Source organism: Trichosurus vulpecula, chromosome 4 (genome assembly GCF_011100635.1).
Source record: "Trichosurus vulpecula isolate mTriVul1 chromosome 4, mTriVul1.pri, whole genome shotgun sequence".
Lineage (NCBI taxonomy): Eukaryota > Metazoa > Chordata > Mammalia > Diprotodontia > Phalangeridae > Trichosurus > Trichosurus vulpecula.
In genome coordinates, this window is record NC_050576.1 from 300506811 (window position 1) to 300529443 (window position 22633).

At 42.1% G+C, this 22633-nt stretch overlaps 1 protein-coding gene across 1 annotated transcript; it reads right to left on the bottom strand.

The window, feature by feature from the left end:
- Window positions 1-1293: 1293 nt before the first annotated feature.
- FZD7 (frizzled class receptor 7) lies at window positions 1294-6253 on the bottom strand. Its single transcript, XM_036757276.1, has one exon. It carries the CDS (start codon window positions 5264-5266, stop codon window positions 3551-3553), a length of 1716 nt encoding a protein of 571 aa, XP_036613171.1. The 5' UTR covers window positions 5267-6253; the 3' UTR covers window positions 1294-3550.
- Between the last annotated feature and the right edge of the window lie 16380 nt (window positions 6254-22633).

A 22633-nucleotide genomic window follows, 5' to 3' on the forward strand; every position in this document is an offset into this window, starting at 1 on the left:
AAATGACTTCACACTCATTGCAATGCTCAAAACCCAAGAGAATCCTAAAGAGAAGATACCCTGCTCTCAAATACAGAACTCTCTCCTTCAGAGAGGTGAAAAAAGAAAAGTCTGTCCCCACTGTCTGCCTTCCTTTTGTGGATAGACTCCCACTAGCAATGGATTTAACTAGTTTTAAAAAAAAACAAACAAACAGGTTTCTTTAATAAGTTTACAATCTTTGTGTGAGGAGACAGAGGAAGACCCAATTTCTAAGAGTAAAAAAAATCATATTTGGGGTCAGTTGATAAAGTACACAAAAACAAAGAAAACCACAGTTGTTAAGAGAGAACAAACAGGATTCCTTCGTTTCAAAAAGGAAAGGGTGGGGGTTGACTAGTAGAAGAGAGTCGAGTTGGTTTAACGCTGAAATAGCACCAAAAAACCACACTGGATTGCCTTCATCATTTGTCCCTTGTTACAGTTTAAATATCAGATTATTTAAACCATGCAGCTTTCTCTGTCAAATCATCTTGGAAGCTGGTTCCAAAGTTAGGCTCCCCTGTGAGGAGAAAGAATGACTTTGGTGACTTATGAGGCTCCCCTGGGGTCAGAAGTTTATTCTATTCCTGGTTGAGCTGCTGACTCCCTGCCCCCTCAGGAATCACTTGACCTGTCTCAGTTTACCTAACTAGAAGGTGGTAATAATAATAATAGCTCACATTTATGTAGCAAAAGCTATTTCCCCTTTCACAATGATCCTGAAAGGTAGAGAGTAAGGAAGGTGTATGCTTTAATCTATAAAGCATTACATGAAAGCTATTATAAAACACCCTGACCACCTGCATGGAAAGTGGCTTGTTTTCACATAAACCTTACATTATGAGAATTTAGATGACATACTTTATACTACTGATGACTAAGCAGGAAAAAAAAGACAACTCATTAAAATATCACCAAAAACCCACAAATTTATATACTGAAGAAATCTTTCAAATATTCTCTAAATATGAATCTTTCTGGGAAAAAAGGCTTCTATTACCCTTCTTTTTATTTCTAGTGTACTCTTATTATGCCATCTAAATAGGTCTAAACCATGAAAAAGGCTTGTATTAAATAAAGGCTAAAAAATATATCAAATAAGATTACAACCAGGAAACTTGAAAAATGGTTTATACCAATTTTTTCCCTCTTAAAAACAAACCACCCTTCTTCTTGCTTATACCACTTAATGTATCTACTGAAGCCTTATTTTTGGATTTTACCCTCTTTCATCACAACATAAAGGAACACAAAACCAAATAAGCATTCAGATTTAATTTTTTAAAAAAATTTATTTGTGATCTGTACATGTGGTAAAGTGGGGGCCTCATTTATAGATTTTCAGAGGCAAAAACCAAAAAATCCAAAGTAAAAATGTATAAATACAATATATATCTTCTTACAAAAATGGGAGATTTACAAAATATACATACTACAATTGTCTCTTCTATTTTACAATTTTCACATGCACTTGAGAGAGACAACACAAATGATGCCACAGTTTGAGAGCTGGTAATGCTCTATAAGGATTTGATTTGGAGATTCTAAGGGCTAGAATGTCAGTTTTTCCTCCCTTTAATTAATATGGCAGCTCTACTCTCCAGCACTTCATATATAAAGTTAGTTTCCAAGTAGTGACAGTATCCTCTACATAATTACTGTTAGGAAACATTGTGGAGAGTAGGAGAGGAAGGCAGTGTTCAACAGTGGAGAAAAAAAGGCTACTCTGGGGTTCTCTGTAAAATCAGTAATTAGGCAAAAACCATGAAAGTTCTACTCCAGGAAGCTTTGCAAAAGAATTCATGCTCTACTCCAAGATAAAAAAAAAAAGGAGCATGATTTAAGATTAATAAACTTAAGTCATCTAGTACATTTCAAAAGAACTGTGGAATTACTTTGAAGTTTACCTTTTAATCACTTTTCCTAAAAAATGAGGCCCACAATATGAACTTTCCTCTTTTGGTCTTAGAAGAGATTAATCTTGATCACTTTAACAGTGCTCTCATCTTTCCAGATTACAATCCCCCACAAAAATAAAAGTCTCAGGGTCAGCATACACATGTTTTAAAAACAGATTTATGGATGGGACTAAAAAAACAGGACAAAATGGTTCTTTATGGTTTAAACTTTTCCTTTATCACAGGAGTCAAGGCATTATGCTTTTCCTTTCATCTAGAAAGGTTCAAATAGAAAAAGAAAGACTAAATACAGGCTTATAAGGAGATAGGATATAAAGGGAGGGATTTCTCTGAACATTTTAGCAGAGTTTGCTATGTCAGGTGTTCTGAATTAAATTCCCAGTTTAAAACAAATAGGGTAACAAAAAAAGAAAAAAACCCCAACCAACCCTGTCCTTCAGTTTCCTTTAGTTAAACCAGAAACCTAAGATTAAATGGGAGTATGAAAATATACTGCCTTTTACTTTTTTCACAAAAGAAATGATCACCTATACTAAATTACCATCCAAGGGTAAATCTCTTTTTTTAGGGGGCTGCTTTGCCTACAAAAGTTGCCCTTTTCAGTTATATCTTTCCACTCTCAGACACTTTTTTTTGTTTCCTCTTTTGTGTCTGGTAACAAAGACAAGGAGTTTTTTTTTTTTTAAAGCAGCATTCTGGTTGTGAAAAGAAGTGTTGTGACTTGTTGCCTTTCAATATATAGAACATTATTAAACACTCCATTTCCTACCAAAACAATTTAAAAGTGGGGATTTGGCGAAGAGGGGAAGCAAAAGCTTCCCCTTATCTTAGAAAAGTTATAGCTGAGGCATCCAGAGCAGCCTGGTTCTTTTTAGGAACTCTACCCAGTTCTGTAACACATATAATAGGATTTAAAATTATTGCCTCTCAAGATTTTCAAATGCTTATTTTACAGGACTTGAAAGGAGTAAGGGAGTGAAACAGAAGTAGGGGAGGGGGGAGAGGGAATTGGATAGAAGAGACTAATGTCTGACCCTGGAAATTAACCCATCTGGGCTCCAGTTTGGCCCCAGTGAAAAGAGATTATGGTTTGACCACTGCTTGACAAGGACACTGCATGGGGTCCTCCCTTCTCCCAACAAAGCCGCAGCAGACACAGCTTTACCTTTCACCCGGGCACCACAGGAGTTAGAGAAGCAACTTTCCTTGGAGCAGAGAGCCAACAGTACTGCCCCAGAGTTCAGCCCCCTAAGAGGGGGAAGCCTTCAGAATCTGTTCTTCAGGATTTTCTTTGCCGGACCAATGTCCTACTGTACCTTTAAATGATTTTTAAATTATTATTATTCTTGTGGAAGTCTGTATCCAGAATGTCTTTCCCGCCCCTCCCCCCAACCTAAAAGTCTTTACATTCAAGACTCCCTAGTTCAACCCACCCCTCTGCCAGACTGCAAGGAAGACTACAGAATGTTCTTTGGTGAAGGGAAGGAGGGGAGGGAGTTCAAAACAAAACAAAAACCCAAATGCGAAAAGTTCTTTCCCCATCCTCTCCTCCACCCAGCAGCGGATTTGGTGGAGGTGGGAGGGTGACGAGGAGGGCAGAGGGGACCGCTTCATACCGCAGTTTCCCCTTTGCTGCTGTGACTGAGTCTGTGATAAAAGCGGCGCCACGACTGCAGAGTCTTGCCTGACCAGATCCAGAAGCCGGTGGTGATGCCCACGATCATGGTCATTAAGTACTTGATCATGAAGACCGTAAAATCAGGGCTCATTGGGGGGAAGTGACCTGGGGGACAGGGCACGGCATAGCTTTTACATGTCTGCAGCAGCCAGGTGCGCTCCCAGTGCTCTCGAAATGCCTGCTCGTAGAAATAACAGGCCAGGACAATGGTGGCCGGCACCGTGTAGAGCACGCTGAAGACCCCGATGCGCACCATGAGCTTCTCCAGCTTCTCAGTCTTGGTGCCATCGTGTTTCATGATGGTGCGGATTCGGAAGAGGGACACGAAGCCGGCCAGCAGGAAGGAGGTGCCGATGAAGAGGTAGACGAAGAGAGGGGCCAGCACAAAGCCCCGCAGCGCATCCACGCTGGACAGGCCCACGTAGCACACCCCACTCAGCAGGTCCCCATCCACCTGCCCCATGGCCAGAATGGTGATGGTCTTCACCGCAGGGACGGCCCAGGCGGCCAGGTGGAAGTACTGCGAGTTGGCTTCGATGGCCTCGTGGCCCCATTTCATGCCTGCCGCCAGGAACCAGGTGAGGGAGAGGATGACCCACCAGATGGAGCTGGCCATGCCGAAGAAGTAAAGCACCATGAAGAGGATGGTACAGCCCTCCTTCTTAGTGCCCTGCGCCACCGTGCGGTAGCCCTCCTCCGAGAAGCGCTCCACGCACACGGCCCGGTCCTCCAGAAGGAAGCCGGCCACGTGGGCCACAGCCACCATGAAGTAGCAGCCGGACAGGAAGATGATGGGCCGCTCGGGGTAGCTGAAGCGCCGCATGTCCACCAAGTAGGTGAGCACCGTGAAGAGTGTGGAAGCACAGCACAGTACCGACCACACGCCTACCCACAGCCGGGCAAAGCGCCTCTCCTCCTCCTTAAAGTACATGAGCCCGTTGGCCCGACCCGGCTCGCACGGGGCCCCGCAGTCCCGCTCGCCTAGGAAACGGTAGCCCAGGTAGGGCGGTACCTTCAGCTGTCGGGGACAAGAGAAAGGAAAGGAAGGACGTCCGGGTCCTTGGGGCTGCGCAGTGAAGGGCAGGTCCGGCAGGTAGGGTGCAGTGGGGTAGGCGGTAGGGCCTCCACCCGCTCCTCCAGCACTGTCCGATGTGTTTTGCCCCACACAAATCTCACCCGCACCGTGCACTGGGAAGTTCTCGCAGCGGAGCCGCTCGGGCCACTGGAAGCCGAACTTGTTCATGAGCGCCTCACAGCCCTGGCGGGCCCGCTCACACAGGGAGCGGCAGGGAGGGATGGCCTGCTCCAGGACGGTGCACACGGGAGCGTACATCGAGCACAGGAAGAAGCGCAGCTCGGGCGAACACTGCACCTTCACCAGCGGGTAGAATTGGTGCACCTCCAGCCCGGCGTCCTCCTGGTTCGTGTGGCCCAGCAGGTTAGGCAGAATTGTCTGGTTGTAGGCAATGTCCGTGCACAGAGGGATGGAGATGGGCTGGCAGAAGCCGTGGTCCGGCACCGAGATGCCTTTCTCTCCATGGTAAGGCTGCGCCCCCAAACCCGCCGGCAGCAAGACCAGCAGCGCGGCGCCCACTAGGGCGCACAGGCCCAGCGAGGTGGAGGGGACGGCCGAGCCTAGGCCCAGCATTGCTAGCCGCGGGAGAAGCGCGCTCCTCACCCAGAGTTCGAGGAAGCCGGCTTAGGCGTCTGAAGAGGCAAGGAGGGGATCCTGGAGAGGCGTCGCCGCTGCTCCCCGCACATGAGAGTCTAAAGGCTGGGCGCTGAGAACAAGGGCAGGGGTCCGGGGTTGAGGGGGAAGGTGTCAAGTCAAGGGTGCAGTCGCCGTCCCCCTTCCACCCCAGGCTGAGGTTTAATAGCAGTCAGCCACCCGGGCGCCAGAGATCGCTTCTCCACTGGTCGTAAGCTCTTCTGCCTTTCCCCGGGGCCAGGAGGGGAGAGACTCCCCTCCACCACCCCACCCAGCCTAGCCGGGACGTAACGGTTCGTCTTTCTGGGTCGAGAAGCAACAAGCGCCTCCGATTACGCTCGAAAGTTTCCCGAGGTCCCTTTAATCTCCTCCTCCTTCCCGGTCTCTTCTCCCTCTCTCCCCCTCCCCCCCACCAAAGCCCAAAGTCTGTCCCCGCCAAGCACGGGGCTGGAGCAGCCACTGGCTCACTCAGGCTGCAGCCGCCGCCGCCTCTACTCCTGCAGCTCCTCCTCCTTCCCTGCTGCAGCCGCCTCCTCCTTCTCCTCCTCCTTCTCCTTCTCGCCTCGCCTCTTTTCTCCAACCTCGGTCTCCTCCTGCTCCACTCCTCTCAGCTCGCGGCCCCACGAGCTCCGACCAAAGCCCCTGCTAAACGGATTATTCCTGCTTCGAGCTTTATCCGCCTCTTTCCTCAGAGAGTTCAATAAGTTTGGGAAATCCAATTACTGGGAGTCTTGGGCCTCCCCCACCTCGATTCCCTCTGCCGCACTGGCCCGGGCTCGCGTGGCAGTCCGACGTGCGGTCCCCGGGCCCTTTCTGCCACTTGGTCCCAGCAGTGGCTTCAGGCACCACCTCCTAGGGCCGAGAAAGGGATCTAGGGGTCCGGAGGAACGAATTCCAACTCGCTGCACTCCCCAAAGGAAGAGTATATCTCTCAGTGTTCCAAGGAGCCCCGCCTCCTAAGCCCCCCCTCCACCCCATTCACAAACCACCCAGGGGGGCGGGTCTCAGTGGCCCAGCCAAATCCAATGGTAGCCTTTGTTTTCTCTGGAGCTTCCTCTCGATTGGTCGGAAGTCGAAAGGGGGCGGGGGCGGGTTTAGGGGAGGCTGTGTCTGGAGCGCTTTGGGCGGATTCCTTAGGGGAGGGGAAGGAGGAGGGGGAAGGAAACTTTTAAGAAACTTTTTTTAATACCCCTTATTCACTTTGTGAGAAACTCACTGTAAGGCAAACTGGGTTTCAACTTTTACCTTTCTGTGGAAAGATTCGTTTTCCTTCTAGGTATATTAAAATACCCTTTTAAAGATGTCGGGGAAGCTTATATTTATCTCAGGGAAGAAAAGGGTTGGAAGGACTCTTCCAAGAAGTGTCAGGCTGGGGTGGAAGGGCTCGAGTCATGCTGAATAGGCTCAGAGCTAAGGCGGGTGGGGTGGCTGGTTAGCCAGGGCTATTCTTAAAGTGTGGGGCTAGGCTCCCTTTTGGAAAACAGGAACCCTATTCGAATTTCTTTCTGCTTTAAACTCAGCACCAGGTCAACCACGTGAGAACACCAGTGCCTTCCTCCCCTCCACTTTTTTCAAGAAATTTTTAAAAGAGGAATTTGGAAGAGGGAAGGAGAAAGTCTCTTTCCATAGATGAGGAACCTTGCTTGTTTCCAGGAGGAGCACGAGTATCCCAGCGGGCCTGGGCTGAGGGAAGTCATTCTTCGGGGCGGGAGAAAGATTGGCTTCCCGACCCATCTCCCTACTCCCCAACAGGAGTGGGCGGGAGAGCTACAGGAAGGTTTTTCCGATCCCCCTTAATTCTAGTGCCTTCCCTATGTTGATTATCTCCAATAATCCCAAACAATAGCTTGTTTGTACATAATTGTTTGCATATGGTCTCTCCCTTTAGATTGTGTGCTACTTGAGAGTAGGGACTGTCTTTTTTATCCCCCTTGCGTCTCTTTATATCCCCAGAGTTTAACACAAGGCCTGGCAACAAGTCGCTTAATAAGGGTTTCTTGACTATTGACTTTAGAAAAAAAAAAAAGAGAGAGAAGAAATGTGGGTACGATAAATGCATCTGTTCCTTAGTTCCTTAGAGATCCTCTCTGCCCCGTGTTCCAGGGTTGAAGCCTGGAGACTCTGGAATGCAGGAATTCTTAAAACTTTTTTTTTTTTGGTGGATTGGACCCCTTTGGCAGTCTGGTGCAGCCTAGCGACCACTTCTCAGATGATGTTTTTAAATGCATAAAATAAATGACAAAAGAAACTAATGATATTGAAATAGTTATTAAAATGCAAAAAATAAAAAGTTCATGGTCTCTAGGTTAAGAAGTCCTATGCTGAATTACACTGAGTTTAGCTGAAAACTTAAATACTGCTTTTGGGGGAAAACACATACAGAGAGATACACAATAGGGATGGGGAAAGCCGTACAGATTCTCAAAATAAGCTCAAAACCACCAGGAGCACCCCACCAACGTCCTCGGGACTACTTAGTTCAGAGGCTCCTAGAGGTAGAAGGGATCTTTGAGGTTATCTCATCATTAACATTTAGAAGCTTTAAGAGCCCCCACTGGGTCAAGCTCAGTGCTAAGCTCTGGGGATCCAAAGAAAGGCAAAAACCGGACCTCTGGCCTCAAGGAACTCACATTCTAATCGAGGGTGCAAACTACAAATAACTATGTACCTACACGGTATAGTCAGTGTAAATAGGAAGTAATCTCAGAGGGAAAGTACCAGCAGTATGGACTATCTGGATCCATCGGAGCGTGATCCTAAACCCCTGGTCCCAAGACCTCTTCATGGGGTTTGCAGGGTGAAAAGTATTTTCATAATAATACTACGATGTTATGTATCTATTAAAATACTCCTTCCTTTTCCAGTTACTTGTCTGTGTAAGGCAGAACTTTCTTAATATATTTCAACCTATTTTGCATAACTACACATGTATAACCTATATTGAATTGCTTGCCTACTCAATGAGGCTGGGTGGGGAGGGAAGAACAGGGAGAATCTGGAACTCAAAGTTTTAAAAACAAATGTTAAAAATTGTTTTTTACATGCAACTGGGAAATAAGATACACAGGCAATGGGGTATAAAAATCTATCTTGCCCTACAAGTAAGGGGGAAGGGGATAAGAGGGGTGGGTGATAGAAGGGAGGGCAGACTGCGGGAAGGGGTAATCAGAATGCATGCCATTTTGGGGTGGGAGGAGGGGAGAGATGGGGAGAAAATTTGGAACCCAAAATCTTGTGGAAATGAATGTTGAAAACTAAAAATAAATAAATTAATTTACTATATTTCAACCAAAACAAAGTATCATATCAGATAGAATACAGAAGCAGATATAAGAATCCGGCCATTTTCTATTGAGCCAGGCATTAAAGAGGAATGCAAAAAATATTTTTAAAATGCCAGTGACTTTTTTTGGGGAAATATAATTATTTTTCATTAAAATGTTACTTGTGTGTTAACATCTAATAGGTTTAATTATTATATGGTCAATATTGATAGGTACCCACACAAAGTCTTTAGGGTCCTCAGTAATTTGTAGTAATGTAAAGGGAATATGAGATTAAAAGTTTGAGAATCACTTATCTAGTCCAATTCCCTCATATTATAACAAGGAAACCTTGGCTCTGAAAGTGTAAGTGGCCATCCTGAGTTTACCCTTCATTGTAAGAGGAAGGGGCAACTTTTAATTTTCCATCTTTGCAGCAATGTTTTTCCTCTCATAGAAATGAGTGGTATAAAGAATTTTCCTGACCAAATTAGATTAGCATTTCCATTTGGAGATTTTCTGATCAAGTTAGTGAACATTTGTGTGTGTAAGTGTGTGTGGGGAGGGGGAGCGGGGAGGTTCATCAGTCTAATACCCCCTTGCTTATGTTCAGGTTATCTTTGGCAATTGTGATGTGATACTGTAGTTTTGGAGGGTCCAATTTTTTCTACTAGCTGTAATATAATATAATATAATATAATATAATATAATATAATATAATATAATATAATATAATATAATATAATATAATATAATATAATATGATGAATTGACTCCATATCAGAAGGTTTCCATATTCATAAAGAAAAATAAAATTGATTGGATTGAACACGGAGGGATTATTCCACTCCTCTAACTGCCCCAGCCCCCATCAAAACCCAACACTAAGTGATTTTAGGCTTTTTTTTTTTTTTTAAGATAACCTCCTGCCTTTCCCTCCACCCAAGTTTATTTTTGGTGAATGGAGAGCTGATAAAGCTTTTGTTACAGTTGCCTCAACCTTAATAAGGAGACTTAAATGATTAGAAAGTTGTAGCAAACCAAAAGCAAGAAATTTATGCTTTGAGGCTGATACTATGTTGCCTACTTGAGGGATACTTTTTTATTTTTTGAAGCCTACAAGTGAATCTAAAGACCTTTTTCTTGAGGAGAATGTTTTAAGGCCAATCCTCTTTCCATCTTCAGAGGATTTTTGTTGTTATTTACACCTTGGCCATAAATGAATAATGTTTACAGTTATCTTTCTGTGTTATTCCTAGAAAATAAAACTAGGTGTTAGATTTCACTGTCTTAGGATGGTAACTAACGTGTTTCCTTGGTCAAATGGCCTCACTTATAAGATATTTCATTGACGCTCAATCCTTTGTCCTCATTGGATCTTAGATTTAGAGCTGGAAAGGACCTTAGAGATCATTCAATTCAATCTCTTCATTTGGTAGATAAGGAAACTGAGTCCTAGACTTGTCTAGAGTCACCTTCAGGTCTTCCTAACTCTCAAGCTGAGTAATCATGCCATATTACCTCACTATATGCCACATTACTTCACTTTTCAGGGTCCCAGTTTCTCCACTGTACTTAGGGATGGTAACTTTGTCCTAGAGTATCTCATAGGTAGTTTGTGGGAATGAAAATGACTTCAATTGTATAAATGAAATGAAAAGTAATAACAAAACAGTGGAAATGGAATGATTCAAAGTCATAATGATTAAGCTTGGCCCCCAAAAAGAGATATGAGAAGGCATTTCCCCTTTCTCTGTTGCATTACATATGATGTCAGACTTCTATATCATGAATAGTTTTGCTGAACTCCCACCACCACACATACAGCTTTTAAAAATTCTTTGTTATAGGGGATGATTCTCTGGAAAAGGGAGAGGAAGAGGGAATCATTGGGAAATGTAGGTGATATAAAAAAGAAGACACCAATAGTTTTATTTGTAAAAAATTAAAAAAAAAATTAAGGATTGCTCCCTCCAATTTCTAGTTCAAGGATATTGTGTGTGTGTGTGTGTGTGTGTGTGTGTGTGTGTGTGTGTGTAAATACTTTTTCTTCCCTTCTTTTTAATGAAAGTTTCCTGTCTTCTAAATCAAAAGTTTTATGCTTACTCATCAGGCCACAGGTCCTTTTTGTGTTTTGAGAGGGAAATACCATCCACTGTCACTAAATAAAAGAACTGGCCTGATGAATTACAGGAGCTCAAATACAACCCAAACATGTTTGTTTGACATGGAATCTCCTCCTGTGTAAGCTCTATCCTTTAAGCCCTTTACTAATATTAATAATAAGGATAAGAAATTGGAAAAAAAAACTCTCAACAATAGGCAAGAAGAAACGAATTGAGATTGTAAAATCAAACTTGTGTGAGGACAGGAACAAATGATTTTACATGGATTTTTTTTTTCTTTTGCAAGCCAATTGGGGTTAAATGACTTGTTCAGAGTCACATAGTTAGGGTTAGGTGTCTGAGGCTGGATTTCAACTGAGGTCCTTCTGACTCCAGGTCCAGTGCTGTATCTACTATGCCATCTAGTTGCCATTCTATATGGAAAATTAACCACTAACTGCTCCCCCCCCCAATAAAAGGTAAGGAAGAAAAGGTTTGCTGCAGATCATATGGGCTCTTCAAAAGCAGGTTTTGATTGGATTCTTCCCAAAGGTAATGGAAATTTACTTTTTTTTTTTTTTAAACATGGGAGGAAGTAGGCTGCAACAGAATGATTTGGAAGTCAGGTGACCTGAGTTCAAATCCAGATTTCAAACACTTGCCAGCTGTGTGAACTTGGCTCCATCTTCCCTCTCTCTAGCCTTCTTATGCATTATTTCCTTTCATCCATTCAATAGTTCAGCCATATTGGCCTGCTTGCTTTTCTGAATATGTCAGACTCTAGCTCCCTTCTCCTGCTCTTTGCACTGTCTGTTCCCCATGCCTAGGATGTTCTACCTCTTCATTTCCACCTGGAAGAATTGTCTAAAGACTTGGCTCAACTGCCGCTGATAGGAAAGCTTTGCTGATTCCCTTTCCTCTGTCCCAGCTGCTTGTTCTGTCCCCAAGCAACTTTGTATCCATTTTGTATGTATCACATATATACTATTATTATATAGGCTGACTACACGTTATCTCTTCTACCCCCCCCCCCGCCCCCGCCTCCATTAAATAGTAAGCTCCTAGAGGGCAGAAGCTATTTCCCTTTTATCTTTGTTTCTTCACTGCATATCATAATTTCTGGCAGATAACAGGGGCTTAATAAATGCTTTGGGGGGATTGGTTGATTAGCGTCTTTGAGGTTCCCTTATCTGTAAAATAGGGGTAATAGTACATGCACAATCTACCCTCACAGGGTTGTTGAACTGGAGGGAAAATGTGTCCTTGCCTTGCCTTCCCTTTCCGTTCTCCTTTTCCTTTCCCCTTTGCTTTTCCTTTCCTTTTTTGGAAAGCTAAGATTTAGTGGAACTATACGGAAAAGGGAATAGGATGAGAGAAATGAGGGGCACAATGCAGGAGCTTCCTTATAGATATAACACTATTTAGGAAAGTGATTTCTTTTTTTTTTTTTAATTTTGGAAACTTAGAGTTGGAAGGATCCTTAAAGGTCCTTTGATCCAACTCTTATATGAAAGTCACTAACTGGTATCTTCTGAGAAAAGCTATGGGTGGAAAACTTTAATTGTCTGCTGCAAAACTCATTATCCCTGCCCTTTTCAGTGGCTTCAAAATTTCAAATGTTACTTATTTTCTCCAAGCTCCAGGTTTTAATTATATCCTGATGTCAGGCCAGATTTGAAAATAGTTACCTCCCCTTTCTGTGCTAAAGTTCAAGGATTGTAGAGAACTTCAAATGTGAAGAAGTATGAAAGATGGGACAAGATCTCTTTTTAAATGAATCCCATTTTATTCCTTCTATTCACCCAAATATTTAGAGCCCTAACATATGAGGCTTGAAATTTGCAGCTTTCATGTTGCTGTTGGCTTCCCATATTTTGGGCTAAGGAGTAGATTCAATCCAACACATAATAATAACATCATTATTCTTGAAACATTGCTCTGGTGGAAGGAATTTCCACACCAGAAGTTCCCCACGCTGATGACATCGAAGAACTGGCCCTGAACTGATCTAGATCCTTGAAACAAACTTTCACAAGTTATACATACAAAAGCTAGAGGCATACAGGATTTTGTGTATCCCTTTCTGTATATATGGATTTTTTTATTTAGCATATACAATCAGAATCAACAGCCACTAATTTGCTTGATTGGCAATTCCCTAATTCAGGTATTGGTAGACATACATGGGTTGGTATAAAATTGGCCACAGGAGATATGTGTGTGTGTGTGTCAGGGATGGGGGCTGGTGAGAGATAATTCGTAGATTATTCAGATATGAGTTGGACAACTCTAGGAGGTCATCTAATATCCCAAAAGCACTTACCTAGATTTTTCTTCAAAATGACTTAGAAAAGGAGGATTTGCTACCTCTTGATAGAAGAGCCAGATCCATTGTTGGGTAAACATCATTAGAAAGTTTTTCCATATATTGATCCCAGATCAGTTTCCCTTCAACTTTTACCCACTGGCTATAGTTTTCCTCTCTGGGCCCAAGCAACATAAATCTACTCCCAGTTCCATGTCACACAGTCCTTCAGATGTTTGAAGACAACAATCATCAATGCCCCCTACGTCTTCTCTTCTACAGGCAAAACATCCCCACTTCCTTCAACTGACACTTTTATGACTTGGTTTGTAGGTCTTTTACCATTCTAATAACCCTCTTCTGGACATGCTCTATCTTGTCTATGTTCTTCTTAAAATGTGGTACACAGAACTGGACAAAATCCCGTAAAGATAGCCTGTGATTAAGATAAAGTACAGCAAGATTATAATCTCCTTCATTCTGGACGTAATTTCTATCAAGGAGAACTAAGATCATTTTGGCCTTTGACAGCCACATAACAAACATTATTGACTCATTATCTGGTGTCAACTAAAATTTCGAGGACTTTTTAATGGAACTTTCTATCTGGTTAGGTCTTCTTTTTCCTATATTTGTACACCCGATTTAAAAAAAAAACTTTTATGAAGGATTTCACATCTATCCCTATTACATCCTAATAGATTTGGCCTACCATTCCAATCTGCCTATAACCTTTGGGATCTTTATTTTGTTATCTAATCAGCCCTCCCTCTCCTAATTTTGTGTCATGTATGAATCTAACTTCATCCAAATAAGTGATAAAGACTGAATTGGCTGAGGCTTATGCCCATTTCAGGGAAAAAAAAACACTCATTGCTGAATGTGAAGCAGTTCTGTTGTCATTTACATTCAAAGGGTAGTATGACTGGGTTACAAATTATACTTTAAAAAAAGTCTTTATTGAAGTCTTTTGTTCATTAGAGTTTCCCCCGATATTTCTCCCCCTCTACCTCCTAGAGAGCTATTCCATATAATAATATTGAGAGAGAGAGAGAGAGAGAGAGAGAGAGAGAGAGAGAGAGAGAGAGAGAGAGAGAGAGAGGGAAAGAGAGAAGACAAAAAAGAAGAGGAAAAAATCAGCATAAACCAATACATTGAAAAAGTCTGAACATGTGTGCAATGTGCAACGTGTATAGACCTGCCACCTCCATGAAGGGGTGGATTGTCCTCTCATTTCCCTTTCTTTCAAGCCAAGCTTGATCTTTAAAATTTTGCAACATTCATTTTTGATTATGTGTTTGTTTGTTCTTTCCAAATATATTACTATAGTCATGGTGTATATTGTTTTTTTTGTCTCTACCTAATTTTACTCATAATCAGTTCATATACATCTCTCCATGCTTCTATATATTCACACATATCATTTCTTACAGAACAGTCATATTCTATTATATTCATGTACCACAATTTGTCCATTCCTCAATCAACAGACATCTTAAATGTTTCCAATTCTTTGCTGTCATAAAAAGGGCTGCTATAAATATTTTGGTGTATATGGGGACAAATTACTTCTAAAAATCATGACATACTTCAATTGTAAAGGAAAAAGCACCTCTAATAATTGCTACATATTTCCCTGGTACTATCTCATACGATATTTAGCAGTAAAAAGTCAGGTTGCAGATGTAGTTATTACAGGCTAAGTTCATTCCTGCTTTTCACTACTGATTTCCTGGAGGTGGTGGGGACAAGTCCCTTAACTACCTTACACTTTCCCAGGGTGTTATAAAAATCAATGAGATGATGTTCACAAAATGGTTTGAGATCTTTGGGTGAAAGGGTGTAATATAGGAGCCAAATACTACAATAATGGTGTATATGCAGCTTCAGCTGATGAAACTAAAGGCCAAATTAGTACCTTATTGCATTGACCTTTTAGAACAATGACATTTTACAGTGCCCACTGCTCAAGACAGGTGTTGCCTTGATCTTTGTAGGCAATCATGTGACATTCCCATTGAACTCTAAATTTACTTGTTAGAGGAAATATACGGGCTGGGTGGTCTTCACAATAGCTCTGCATGTCCCAAAATGACCTTCACTCAGATTAGAGGTTGAAGAAGATGAAAAAGGTACTAGGATTGTCCAGATTTGGGGGAGAGAGAAGAAGCCAAGGAGAATGCTAAGTGGATGATAACCTGGAACACCAAGCCATTTCAAACTTCCTCAATAAAATCAGATGCCTCTGTCTTCATAGGGGACAACTTTATAGAGGTAGTGTAATACAGTGGATAATACACTGGACTTGGAGTCAAGAAACACATTACAATTATTTCTAGACAGACCCTTTTGAGATACCATTTAAGCAACCCCTTCTTTCCTCTCTTTCCTAGCACTCTCTATCCCAACCCCCCACCCCCACCCCGGGTTTAGTCATGAAGCTGTTGATGGATCTACAACTGGCAGGAAATTAAATTCAAAAGACTTTGAACAATAGGAATATTGTCTAGATTAGAGATTTCCTAACTCTTTTTCAATTTGATACACCTGCAGATTTATTGAATAAAGGAGTGGCATGTTCCTAAAAAGTCTGGACCCAGTCATCTGACTGCCCATATTTCCAACTATTGACCATATTATATTTAATACATACTTACCTAACAAGTATATGTATCTGTAGTACAGATGGACAGTGAGCTGGGCCCAGAGTTGAGAAAAAGGCAAAGCTCAGGACAAATGGCCTTTGGGAAATTTCAAAGCTCTTTTTACTGACCCCAAGCTTCCCATAATGGCAAAGTCCCACCTTTTCAGCACAAACATTTTTCACCAGCATTGTTATATGACCTGAAATAACACTGCTTTCAAAGAATTGAAGATGAGACTCGCATCGAAGGCAATGGAAAAGTGAATGGTGGGTGTGAGCAGGCTGCAAACAGGGAACCAATGAGCCAACAAAGAATTCCAAAGAAGACATGAAATAAAGGATGTAATCGGGGAATTATATGACAGAAAGAGATGAGCTGGTCATATGATGAGAACAAAGGATGATAGGTGGCTGACCAGAGTCAAGGGTGCTGCACTAGTACCCTTGAAATGTCAGGAGAAATTGAGGAAGGCTTCTAGCATGTTGAGTGGACCCTTGTGAAGAACTTGGTAGAACATGGACAAGAATAAAACAGGAAGGGAAGACATGGTTGGGTTCTGATGTGTATGATGTGCTTTGTTGGTAAGAACTTTCAAGTTAATTAGATCCTAGATACACTGGAGGACAAACACATAAAATTGGAATCATAACCAACTAAAGACATCTTTATGCTATACCCAAAAGGTTGTATCAGTGCCCTGGACCAGGACCAGGACCAGTGCTCCTGCCCCAAGATTAGCACCTTGAGGTCCCCAGGTTACACACATAGAAGACTTGAGTTCAAATTTTGGTTTTGCTTATCCAAATGCAGTGCTCTTTCTACTGTTTACTACAAAATCACTGCTTTTCTCACCGCATCAGATGGCCTCCTTTAGAGAAGTAGTAAGCTTAAAAACAAACGTGGGAATTGGCATTGAGGTCACTGGTTTGGACTAGCCATCTTCCATTTAGAAAATTTTCTAGATCCTTATCTATCTATCTGTCTGTCTGTCCATCTTCCTCCATCCGTCTATATCTATCTGTCCATCTATCATGTATCTCTTTATCTATGAATATATTTGTTTGTTTATTTGTCATTACCTTGCATCCTTGTTATTGCCTCCTGTGCTTTGCAGAATTTTTTAAATTGCTAGAATGTTGTTAGAATAATAAGAGCAATGATTGTTTTATTGTAGTTTTCCCATCTGCCCTGGGATTGCCACACACCCAGAATAAGCCCAGTCTACCCAACCAACCCATCTGTCTCAAACCTCTCTAGATTAATGTAATTGAGGCCTTGAAAATAAACAATTATAAATAATAATTGTTGACATTTATATAGTGCTTTAACATCCACAGTGTTTGACATACATTATTTTGTTTGTCTCTTATAACAACTCTCTAAGGTTGATGCTATTATCTCTATTTTACATAGAGGGAAAGCAAGGCTCAGACTTCATGTGCTTTGACCAGGTATAAATGACACCCCAGACACTTACCAGCTGTATGACCTTGGGTAAATCACTTACATTTTCTCAGCCTCAGTTTCCTCATCTGTAATATGGGGGGTGGTACTAATAGCAGGCACCTGGCAGGGTTGTCGTGGTGGTCAAATGAAATCATGTATGTCAAGATCAAATGCTATGCACTAGGCACTGTGCCAAGTGCTGGAAGCACAAAGTTTCAAAAAATATTTAAATAATAAATAGGGGAGGGGGAGGGTGGTGAGAGAGAATTATCCTTATCTCCCAAGGACCTCACATTCTTTTTTTTTTAATTAATTAATTTATTTTTAGTTTTCAACATTCACTTCCATAAGATTTTGTGTTCTAAATTTTCTCCCCTTCCCTATCTCTCCCCAAGGTGGCATGCAATCTGATATAGGCTCTACATATACTTTCATATTGAGCATATTTTCACATTAGTAGTGTTGTAAGGAAGGATTAGAACCAATGGGAGGAACCACAAGAAAGAAGAAACAAAACAAAGACAACAACAAAAAAAGAGAGCAAAAAGTGTTCTTCGATCTGCATTCAGACTCCAGTTCTTTCTCTGGATGTGGATAGCATTTTCCATCACAAGTCTTTTGGAGTTGTCTTAGATCCTTGCACTGCTGAAAAGAGCTAAGTCTATCAAGGTCAGTCATCGCACAGTGTGGTTGTTACTGTGTATGATGTTCTCCTGGATCTGAGGAGCTCACGTTCTAATGGACAACCATTCACATACAAAATATAATATCAGAGAGAAGGCACCAGGAAAGGACTCTTTCTCTCTCCTGACTTCCAGTTTAGAATCTCCAACTGCTTATTGGTTATCTTGAACTAGGTGTTCCATGGACATCTTAAACTCAACATATCCCAAACCGAATTCATTATCTCCCTCCCCCCATTCCTAACTTTCTTATTACTGTTGAGGCTACCACCATCCCCCTGAGTCACCCAGGCTCACAACCTAGAGGTCATTCTAGACTCCTCATTCTCTCTCACCACCCTCCCCCTCCCCTATCTAATCTGTTGCCAAGGCCTACCATTTCTACCTTCATAACACCTCTCTTTTATAGCCCCTTCTCTTGTCTGACACCACCACCACCTTGGTGCAGGCCCTCATCACCTCACACCTGGACTATTGCAATAGTGTGTTAGTTGATCTCCCTGCTCCCCACTCCATTCCATCCTTTACTTCACCATCTAAGTAATCTTCCTAAAGCCCGGGTCTTAGTGTATCACCTCCCTACTCAGTAAACTCTAGCGGCTCCCTATCACCTCCAGGATCAAATATAAAATCCTCTGTTTGGCATTCAAAGGGGAAGGAAATAAACATTTATTAGGTGCTTATTATGTGCCAGGTACTATGTTAGGCACTTTACAAATATGTCCTTTGATCTCATTTTATTATCTCATTTTGAAGTTCTTCATGGATACCCTTGCCTCTTCCTACCTTTCCAGTACCATTACACCTTACACTCCACCCCCTCCAACCTCCCATGCCCCAACTGAGTGACCCAGTGACAGTCGCCTGGCTGTTTATCACATATGGCACTCCATCTCCTGATAGCTGACATTTTCTTTTCTTTTTAAATAATATTTTATTTTTCCCAATTACTTGTTAAAACAATTTTAAAAACTTTTTTTTAAGTTTTGGGTTCCAACTTCTACCCCTCCCTGAGACAGTAAGCAATCCGATATAGTTTGTACATGTGTCCAATTACTGGCATTTTCACTGGCTGTCTCCCATCCCCAAAATGCTCTCCCTCCACATCTCTGCCTGCTGGCTTTTCTGGCTTCCTTTGAGTCCCAGCTAAAACTCTCCCTTCTATAGGAAGTCTTTCCTGATCCCTCTTAATCCTAATGTCTTCTCTCTGTTGATTACCTATGATTTATCCGGTATATAACTTGTTTGTACAAAATTGTTTACATTTTGTCACCCCCATTAGGCTGTGAGCTCCTTGGGGCCAGGGACTATTTTATTTTTGGTTTGCCTTTCTTTGTATCCCCAGTACTTAACACAATACCTGGCACATAGTGGGTGCTTAATAAGTGTTTATTGACTGACTAGCAGAAGGTGAGGGTTTCGTTTTTTGTTTTTTTTTTTAGCTGAGATAAAGGAAGCCAGGAGGTAGAGAGGAAGAGAAAGGGAGCATTTTATGCGTGCCAGACAGCCAGTGAAAAGGCTGGAGATTGAATGTCTTGTGAGGGAAACTTGCAAGGAGGCCAGTGGTGCTGGTTGCAGAGTATAAGGAAGGGAGTAAACCCAAATACTAATATGCCCCCCAAACCATAAATGAAACCAACTTTATGTGGCAACAAACCTCAGATCAGAAAAACCTTAACAACATTGATTCTAACTTAGACTGCATACACCTGTCCTTTCTTCTACTCAAGTATAAAGTTGCACATGCTCTTAGTTAAAACATCACCCTCATGTTTCTTTACTTAACTCTTTGGGGAGTTCCTACATTGTGGGAGATTGAATTGGAAATACAATAGGTATGGCTTGTAGGAGGTGGTGAAACAAAATTTATCAATGGAAATAAATTTAAAAAAACACTTCTGATATCTTAGATCCTTATCTGGCTTATCATCTGAAGACTTCAATTTTCCGAGCTCTTTTGACTTCTCATGATTTACTCCCATGATCCTACAGATTATGTGGCAACCACCTTTGAACTAAAGCTAGATTCATTTTGAACCTAATCCCACAGAGATCTGTGTGGGTTCCTAGGCCATGGTTCCTCTGGTTGGGAGCTGATGAAGATTCTCCCTCAGGTCTGCTGGTCATAAGACATTGAGCTAGAGTTAAGTTTCCTAAAAGAAAGCCAGACCTGCTGCTGCTCTATGCTGCCCATGTGTTGATAAAGCATGGCTCTCCCTTCCACTGAAAGGTCGGTTAACAAGGGCCACTTGGTTATTGCTTTCCCTCCTCTTAAAAAAAAAAAAGTCATTCTCCCTTTCACTTTTTCACTTTTCTCTTACACTCTTCTTTCTCCCCCCCTCCCCCCACCCCACTAGTATAAATAGCACTTTTAGCTTTAGGTCTCTGCTCTTCATTCAGGTGCAAAGTGGATGCACTATGTAAGTATGCCTGATTTTAAAACTGTGTGAATGGGAGAGAAAGCAAACCTCAAAACATTTGCTTTACAAAGCCAGGAGAGGGGGAGAGAGAGAGAAACTGTTATTTGATACCGATTTTGCCAGATGTCAGTTTAAAGGGGCTTGAAGAATTCTTAAGCCTTTGTTTACAAAATCCTCCCTTCCCCCCTCACCAGAGCCTCAGTGAAGCTGGGGTTGTGATTAAGTTACTGGTAGGACTTACTTTAAGATTGCATTTCCAAAATTGGATGGGAAGGGGAGGGAGGAAGGGGAAAGGGGAGGCGTTTTAATTTTGTTTTTCCTTTCTAATTAAGTAGGGCAGCCATCTACCGATATCTCCTTTTGCTTGGGGAAAAATAACCCTTAATCTTCACCAATAAAGGGCAATCAAACCATTTACTAAATAAACACAGATCATTGTGGAATGGCCCCCTCTTTGTGATTTAATTTGCCTGATGCCTCACCTGAGAGAGGAGGGACTGTGACCACAGGTTTGTTGGGTTCAAAGGGAAGCAGACAGAGAGAGGAGGAGAATCTTCTAATCGCAGGAAGGGAGGGAGAGCTTGGTGGCCACTGCTGCAATCCACAGAATGCACAGATATTTTTCTTTGAATTAGCAAGCCATTAAAAATATTACTTTCTCCCAGTCTTGGGCCTTATCTTTTGAACTGGCTTGGGGCTGCCAGCTCAGAGGGCACTAGTTTGGGTTTTGAAATCATTAAGTTAAAGCAAATGTTAAATCCCCCTGGCTATCCATGGAGAACTTGAGAGAACAATGCACCTGGTTTCTTCGTATAGTTATAAATCTAAAGCAGGGTGGGACTTCAGAGGCTTTTTAGCCCAATTCCCTCATTTTAAGGATGAGGAAGCTGAGGTTCAAGTAATTACTTACTGGTATATTGAGGGCTTGAACACTTACTAGCTATTTGTCCCTGGGCATTTCACTTAAACCCTCAGTTTTCTCATCTGTAAAATGAACTGGAGAAGGAAAGGCAAACCACTCCAGTGTCTCTGCCAAGACAATCCCAAATGGGGTCACAGGAGTCAGACACGACTGAAAAATGGCTGAACAACAAACAACATTGTTGAGGGATCTTTTCTTGCCACTAGCCTTTGCTCAGTCACCAGTCATTCTGAATACAACATGGGACAGAGGTTTATTTAAACCTTGACTAGTTATAGGTTTCAGAAGCTATATTATTTGGCATGTATTTATAAGTGTACATGTCTTGCCAGGTAAAAATACCATCTCCTTGAGCAAAAGGACCATTTTGTTTTTTTGATTTTGTGTTCCTAGCACCTAACACCTAGTGCCTGGTACATAATAGACAATAAAAGTAGGATGATTGATTGTCTTCTTTTACTTCAGTGATATATGGTTTCCCAAAATTCTTAGCACAATCTGAATCTTTTAATAACAGAAAACTACACTAAAACTTTTGAGAAACTCTATATGCCTAGCTACAGTTTGGAGCTGAAGGACAAACAGATTCTCCATTTTCCACAAATCTGAAACGGGAGTGGTCTCTGAAGAACCGAAAATAACCTTGTCCTGATTATTGCTCTCAATAGGTTTGTGCTACTGGTTCGATTTCACACCCACAAATTGCATCCAAGTCAGAGGGAGAGTTTGGCTCTGAGCTGAATCAGCCTGATCTGTGAGCAAATAAGACAACTTGGAAAGAAAACGTAGGCAGAGGTGGGGGGAGGGAGTTGGGTCGGGGGGAGGGGGGACGGACAGAAGGAAGCGGGAAGCAGTTAGAGGGGCCAGTCCTAGAGTCAGAAAGATGTGAGTTCAAGTCCTCTCTCTGACACACACAGACCCAGTCTGTCCATAGGCAAGTCAGGACCTCTCAGGGCCAGTGGCCCAGAGGCATTTCTTTAAGACTATGTTACAGATGAGTTGTTGACCTACACCGCTGGAGCATGTCTTTACTTAAGAAATTCCCAACACTGATGAAATCGTAGGTCTAAACCAACTTTCACTTAGAAATGCAAGGACCATAGACGTAGACCTGGAAGGGATATTAGAAGTAACTTAGTCCAAATCCTCTCATTTTACAAGTGAGAGAACTGTGACCCAGAGAAATGAAATAAATACTTTGTATACCCTGTAAGGGATGAAACAGAGATTTGAACCTAGTTCCTCTGGATCCAAATCTAGCACCACGCTTCCTTCTCAAAGTAGTTTCAGAATTCATTCTAAGATGATAGTCTACTTAACTGTGAGCATGTCTTGCAAAAAACAAAACAAAACAAAACAAAACAACAAAACAAAACACAAAACAAAACAAACCCCCCAAAGCAAATAAAATACTCTTTCTTCCTCCTGGCCACTCCAACACTGAAAAGGTCTGGCTTGATGAAGGGGAATTATCCAATGATCTTTTCTACCCTAGCATGTGAAAAGTTAAGATTGGTT

Coding starts and splice junctions, on each gene's coding strand:
- FZD7 (XM_036757276.1), bottom strand. CDS start 5,266: ATGCTGGGCCTAGGCTCGGCCGTCCCCTCCACCTCGCTGGGCCTGTGC.